Raw genomic sequence first — 7,076 nt, 5'->3', positions numbered from 1 at the left:
ATACACTTTTGGAATAATGGCAAAACATTATGTTAATTTTGAAAATGTCACCCAGTCTCCAGAATACCCCTTTAAAAAACCTGACAGGTTCCCTTTAAAACAACACACAATCGATGTTTTGTGATCATCTAGGTTGGTCTGTGTTGTGGTCATGCGATTCATTTTATGTGACAGGCTCTGTGATCTATTACATTAGTCTTTTGTGGTCATGTGATGTATTTTCATATTATGTGACAGGTGGATGTGTTCTGTGATCTATTACATTGGTCTTTTGCGGTCATGTGATGTATTTTCTGTGCAAAGATAGTCGGGTAGATGAAATCGGTAATCTACAGTGGTCATGTGATCGCAGTTCGCAGCCCGCTTAGTGATGCTCCGTGCAGTGAGTCGGGGGAGGACGAGGCTCCCGTGTGTGCGGGCTGCCCTCCGGCGGGTGTGTCTGTCAGTGTCCCCGCAGTCGGGGCTGGCGGATGAGCAGCTGCACGTCCGTGTGCGGGGGTTGAGTGCAGGAGCTCCGGTGACGCTGCGGGCGGTGGCGGCGGATGAGGACGGCTGCCTGTATGACTCGTGCGCCCACTACGAGGCAGACAGCGGTGGCGCTGTAGACCTGCGCAGGGATGCGGCTGTGGGCGGAGACTACACGGGGGTGCTGCCCATGGGGCTGCTGTGGAGCCTGTCCCCGGCGGTCATGGAGCGGCCGTACCACCGGCTGGAGAAGAAGGGGGTGCACAAGTCTCCCCAGCAGGTGGAGGTGCTGCTGCACGAGGGGCACCGGGACCCCAAGGCGCTGCCGGGGCCGCCGCTGGCCAAGGCCAGGCTGCAGAGACAGTTTGTAGCCCCCGGAGTGCGGAGGATCAGACTGCGAGAGGGGGCAGTGCGTGGCAGCCTGTTCCTACCCCCAGGTAATGCCCGGCCCCGGGGGGTCGCAGTGGCCCACAATGTATGGGGGGCAGTAAAGTTATGACACTACAGCCGACTTCTCATCCACACTTCACAGAAGTCCGTGCAAGAATGCGATGGTCTGCGGTGCGTGCGCCACTTCCTAGATGCATATGGTCAGCGGTCCTTTATGTCTGTGCCTGTCTTTAACCCCTTAGTGACAAGGCCGAAGGACCTGCCGATTTGTGGGGGATTTTCAAAAGTCGTAACTTTTTTAAAACTTTTTTTCGCCATGGCCGTATGGGGCTTGTTCTATAGCTTTTATCGATACCATTTTTGGGGGTCCGGACAATCGATTGCATCATTTTTAGAATTTTTTTTTTGAGAAAAAAAACCCATCTTTTCTGCTATTGTTTCTTTCTTTTTTTTTTTTCTTTACAGCATTAGGGCTCCTTTATACTGGCGATGACAAGATGAAAAAAAATCGTGCATCGCTACTGCCCGTGATTTTTGAGCGTGAACGTCAATAGGAATTTTTAATGTTAACGTTTCATATGAAAATCGCAAGATGTGATAAAAAAAAGAGGCTCCGTAGGGAAACGTGGGCTTAGGGAAAAAACACTGAGAAATAGAACATGCCGTGATTTTTCAAATTTTGCAACATCGCAGGACAGGAAACATCACAAATAGGAGTGAAACTACTGGATTCATAAGTCTGCGTTTTCAATCACTCCCACCATCGCGCTATTTTCCCGCCAGTGTGAAGGCGCCCATAATCATGCATCATAAAGGACATGATTTTTATTTTTTTCTGCAGGTTGGCACAACTACGACATTACCAAGCCCCTCTTGTTTTTTTTTTGAGTAATAAAAGATAAATCAAATATATGCCATCCTTCCGATGTAAGTTTACGTCCATTTGTGGGAACCCTTTCCTAGCCAGGATGTACTTCCTGTGGCATGAAGGGCTTAATTAACACTTAGGGCGGGTCAGACCCCGCATTCGGGATACCCGCAGTGGAGTTCGACCCGGTGACCCCAGTTTACTGCTTCGCTGGTCTTCTCAGCGGCGAATGTGACGGCCGGAGCATGTGCAGTATAGAGGATGCCACACCGTCTTTATGGCGGTGATGCGGCTTCTGCGGTTATTCTGCGGGATGGACGGCTTCCATTGACTTCAATGAAAGCAGGCCATGCGTAGCCCGCACAAAATTGCAGCATGCTTCAATTTCTCCCCCACGAGCAAAAAAAAAAAGCAATTGATTTTCGCTCATGGGCAGGAAATCGCGCTTTCTCATAGTATGCTATGGGCAGGATTTGCTGCGGAATTCCACTCCGGATTTCACAATGCAATTCCGACCTTGTGCAGGAGCCCTTACAGTGGGGCCGTCTGAGTATGGCTGACATTTGTTTTTTCTCCAATGATCCTCTTTGCCTTTGGTTACTAATGGCTAGGACCTGACCATTGGAGGCGCCCAGACAACCCTTTAAACCCCTCGCTGACTGCATTATGTAAATTTGCGGGTAGCTTCTGCTGAAACTGTCTGCGCTTCTAAACAGTGGCAAAGGGAACCCCTTCCTGTACCCCTATCTGCACCCTCACAATGCGAATGGACAAGCCGGGCAGCCAAGAGCATACAAGGCTCACAGTGCTGCCATGCATAGATTCCTATTAAGCCCTGTCATGGACTTGATAGGCAACAATCAAAAATCGCTATATACTGCAATACTGAAGTATTGCAGTATATAGTACAAGCAAAAGGTACTGATTAACAACAACTCACACACCTTCCTTATACTGGGGGGGGGGGGGGGGGGGGCGACTGATTAGTAGTACGGTAAACCTGCACACAGGTATAGCATACTAAGGGTGTCAGGCCATGGTACATGTAGTGCCCCATGAAGGCGTACAGCCTCTTAAAATTGCCATATTTCAGTCCAGCCATTTGGGCTGCCATTCACCTTATATAGGTGAACCACACTGGCACCCTGGGCTCCCCCAGCGTTCAAAGCTGCACTGCGTGTTACTGATAGATATAAGGTATTTGTTAATATTTGGGCCAAAATACACAGGCCCACGTCAAGGGTCCTCTTTCTTTTGCGAGTCCCTGTCACATAGGAGTGTCTGTGTCCCCGTCTAGGCAGTTTTTCTGGGAGGGTCCATGTAACAGCATGACATATATTGGGTAATTGACTAGAAACGTCATGCATAAACTCCAGTAGATCTGAGCTGGTGAGAACTGAGATCACATGACGTTTTGAGATAGAAAGGAATAACCAACTAAGGTGACACTAGCTCACTTCTATACCGTATACTGGGGGCTAGATGCATAGGGAATGGGGGGGGGGGGAAATCACCGGAGTGGCCCTTTAATTTGATCAGCTCCATCTAGTTAATAGTGACCAAGTAAAAAGTTGGTTAAAAAAACAAAGGGCACTAAAAATGTTCAAAGTTCAACTTCCTCGGTATGTTTGAGATTGTTGTTTGACATTGGCAGTTTGTATTTTGTTCACCAGGTTGGTTAACTATTGCTTATTGCGTTGGCAGGAGTGGACTCATTTCCTGGTGTGATTGACATGTTTGGGGATGAGGGTGGCCTGGTGGAGTATCGGTCCAGCCTACTAGCTAGTCGTGGCATCGCTTCTCTGGCTCTGCCGTACTTTGCCTTTGAAGATCTTCCTCCGGCAATGACTGAATTCCATCTGGAGTATTTTGAGGAGGCTGTAAACTTTCTTTCTCGCCATCCAAAAGTAAGAACCTCTTGAGATGTTTTAGGTTTGTAACGAGTTGGGGGCAAAAATATTGACCGTTTTTGAGTTTTAAGTGTTTTTGGAAAGTTCACTGACAACCAGAATGGCCATCAATGCAGTTCTAAAACAGGTTGTCACCAAAGTTTCCCTACCTCAAATAGTAAATCATCCTTGGAGATAAATGGCATCGGGGGATCTATCAATGCAAAATCGCAAGTCTGCCAACTAGGACAGTGGGTGGCCCCCCTTCTTAGAAGCTCTAATGGCATCTAGAGTGATTGTCGCTAGGCTTTCCCAGAAAGCGATATGACTAATAGACTTTATAGTAAAATATTAGAATGTCCATATTTTATATCTGCTGTATCAGTAGTGTTGGACTGTTGATGTTTTCATATATATATATATATATATATATGAAAACATCAACAGTTTTCATATATATAGTATGTAATTTTTTTTTTGTTTCTTGCAAGATCCGAGGGTCTGGAGTTGGTGTAATCGGTACTGGTAAAGGAGCGGACCTGGCTTTGTCCATGATCACCTACCTACCCCAGGTGGTTGCAGCGGTTAGTATATCCGGTTGTTGTGCCAATACAGCTGCCCCTCTCAACTACAAAGACTTCACCATCCCAGCCTTGTCATACAACATGAGCCGGGTCCGGATCTCAGAAGCAGCAGTGTTTGATGTCTCTGAAGCACTTGACGATCCACTGGATCCAGCCAACAGCCGGTGCCTCATCCCCGTAGAGAAAGCACAAGGTTCATTCATGTTTATAGTAGGAGAAGATGACAGGAATTGGAAGAGTTCTGTCTATGCTAAGGCTGCTGTGTCTCGTCTGCAAGAAAACGGGAAGAATAACTATGACCTGCTTTCTTACCCCGGAGCCGGGCATCGGATTGACCCACCATGCAGTCCTTTCTGCCCGGTTGCTGTGGATAGAGTTCTCGGCGTGCCTATTTTGGGAGGAGGAGAACTTAAAGCTCACTGCCAAGCTCAGGAAGACTCCTGGCAGAAGATTCAAGACTTTTTTCATGAACACTTGAAATAATATGACCCTGGTTGTCTGGTGCTGATCTTAAAGCACCTCAATGAGGTCGCACAGTGCCGTTATTTCAAAATGTAGGGTACAAACCGTATACTTTACTCCTTATACCGTGATCATAAGTACAACTGATGTTTTCTGAGGTGTTTGTTTTTGTGTTGCCAGTGTCATCCATCTAGGGTAACTTTTTTTTTTCTTTCTAATGTTCTTCTCTCCATCGTCATAAGGGCCTATTTTTTGGAAAAGCAGGTAGGGGTGACGGTGGAGAGGAAAATGGTAGAACAAAACCAATAGAGTATTCTTTTTATATTTTTTTAATTATGAAACAAAGGTGCAGAATAATAAGATTTTAATTTTCCATCTTAATTGAAGTCCAAAAATAATACCTTTGAGCGTTTGCAACAATGAACCATTGTTTTGCAAGACATATTTGCATAAATTAAAGTTTTCAGTAAAGTAAATTTAGGCCTCATGTCCACGGGGAAAATCACATCCGCTGCGGATTTGTAACGCGGATTTGGCCTGCGGATGCAGTGCGGATGAGCTTAAAATTGTATTTTATTGCATGTGGGTGACATGCGGATGCATTTTTCTTCACGCGCGTATGTACGCGGGTGCAGTTTTTACGCTGGAGGTGTTTTGCCACATTACCCCACCTACTAGTACTTTCCCCACCTCTCAGCCTTGAAAACCGCAGCGGATGTCCCGCACCCATTTAATTCACATTTAATATCCGCAGCGGACCTCCCGCACCCATAGAGATCAATGGGGGCCACCCGGAGCGTGATCCGCACTAAAATGGAGCATGGCGCGTTTTTTTTCATGCACCGAAAATTTTTTAATCACTTTTAAATACCCTCTGCAGGTATTTATCTACCCGCGGGTGTCCAATGCATCCCTATGGGGCGCAGATCCGCGTGCGGGAAAAATGCTGTGGACTTTTGTCCACTAGCAAAATTGAATTGCGGATTCTGCATGCGGATTCCTCAGGTGAAATTTTGCCCATAGGAATATCATTGGCCATCTGCAGTCAATTAAATTGAATTTTGCACCTGTAAATGGCATTTTAATTGATTTGCGTTTTTCACGCGCGGGAAAAAAAAACACAGCATGCTCCATTTCAGTGCAGATTCTGCGCAGATCGGCCACATTGCTATCAATAGGTGCGGTTATCCGCATTAAAAAAAAACAAAAACATTTAAAGCAAATCCGCGTGGAATCTTGCAGAAATCTGCGCGGATTGTATTTTTCTAGTGGACATGAGGCCTTAATAACAATTATATCCCGTGGACATGAGGCCTTAGTTTTAGTGAAAGATATGGTAAGGTCTGCGGTTTTTTTTTTTCCTGCAATGGTCACTAACGTATCAATGTAGTATTACATGTCATCCAAAATGTGATTGTACCCAGCAAGAGAAATCAAGTAATCTTGTAGATCTGATACCTTTTAGTGGCTAACAAAAATACATGATGATAATGAGAGCTTTCCAACCTCTCGGGGTCCATCCTTAGGCTAAATCACATAGATCCGAAGACTCAGCCTAAGGGGGGAAAAAACAGCCATTTGTAAGATCACTTTTAGGTCTGAAACACTCTGGTCCTTAAAGGATTAATCATGTACGCCCGTCCATACCATGCAGTCATACAGAACGATGATGCAGCGCGCAGGAGATTTTAGTGTCTTTGAATGCTTGAAGAATCCTAATTTGTAAGCAGAAGTATAAATGATCGGACATGAAGTAAAATGTATTTTTGTAAAACAAAAAGTGTTCATAAGTAATCCATTGTGCAGTAATACATTTTTAGCAGCCAGTGTGATGTAAATAAATAACTAAAATAAATCTTGTTATTTGTATAGCGCAAACGTATTCCGCAGCGCTTTCAGGTAATTTATTTATTACATCCCAGCAAGCTGGGCACTCATTTTATCAACCTTGGAAGGATGGAAGGCTGAGTCAACTTTGAGGCGGCTACCTGAACCAGTCAGGTATTGAACCTGCAACCTCCAGGTCGTGAGCGAGAGCTTAGGACTGCATTTCTGCTGTCCACGTTTACTGTGTAGAATTTTTTTCTGAATGTAAAAATGTAACCTGGCATTCTGTGGCGAACGTGCCATTCACTGGGCTTAGCCATGTTCTAGTAATAGAAGTGCTACATTTAGGTGCAAACGTTTACGGAAAAAAGGCAGTTTTACATTCGCAAAAAAAAGCACTCTTTTAATGTGTGCCGCTCAGCTCTGTATAACCTCCATATTAGGTCCATGTCTCAGTTTCTTCTGTGTATGCCATGCATGAAGTGTTATGATCGTGTGGGCAAACTAAGCACAGAGCCCACACGATTGTGACCAAAGAGGACTGGGTACGAATATGGGTTTCAAGCAAACTGACCCTGTGCTACACAGGAG

At 45.4% G+C, this 7,076-nt stretch overlaps 1 protein-coding gene across 1 annotated transcript; it reads left to right on the top strand.

Annotated features, from left to right (window-relative positions):
- The first annotated feature begins 297 nt into the window (after window positions 1–297).
- LOC136632961 (acyl-coenzyme A thioesterase 1-like) lies at window positions 298–6,495 on the top strand. Its single transcript, XM_066608287.1, has 3 exons — window positions 298–902; window positions 3,428–3,630; window positions 4,104–6,495. Exons 1-3 carry the CDS (start codon window positions 371–373, stop codon window positions 4,677–4,679), a joined length of 1,311 nt encoding a protein of 436 aa, XP_066464384.1. The 5' UTR covers window positions 298–370; the 3' UTR covers window positions 4,680–6,495.
- Window positions 6,496–7,076: the final 581 nt, after the last annotated feature.

The sequence above is a fragment of the Eleutherodactylus coqui genome, chromosome 6 (assembly GCF_035609145.1).
Source record: "Eleutherodactylus coqui strain aEleCoq1 chromosome 6, aEleCoq1.hap1, whole genome shotgun sequence".
Classification (NCBI taxonomy): Eukaryota; Metazoa; Chordata; class Amphibia; order Anura; family Eleutherodactylidae; genus Eleutherodactylus; species Eleutherodactylus coqui.
This window is presented reverse-complemented; position numbering and strand designations above follow the sequence as displayed.

Excerpts from the sequence above, each read along its gene's own strand:
- LOC136632961 (XM_066608287.1), top strand. The coding sequence starts at position 371 with ATGCTCCGTGCAGTGAGTCGGGGGAGGACGAGGCTCCCGTGTGTGCGG. Across the intron at positions 903-3,427 it reads CAGCCTGTTCCTACCCCCAG|GAGTGGACTCATTTCCTGGT; the intron begins GTAATGCCCGGC and ends TTGCGTTGGCAG. Across the intron at positions 3,631-4,103 it reads TTCTTTCTCGCCATCCAAAA|ATCCGAGGGTCTGGAGTTGG; the intron begins GTAAGAACCTCT and ends GTTTCTTGCAAG.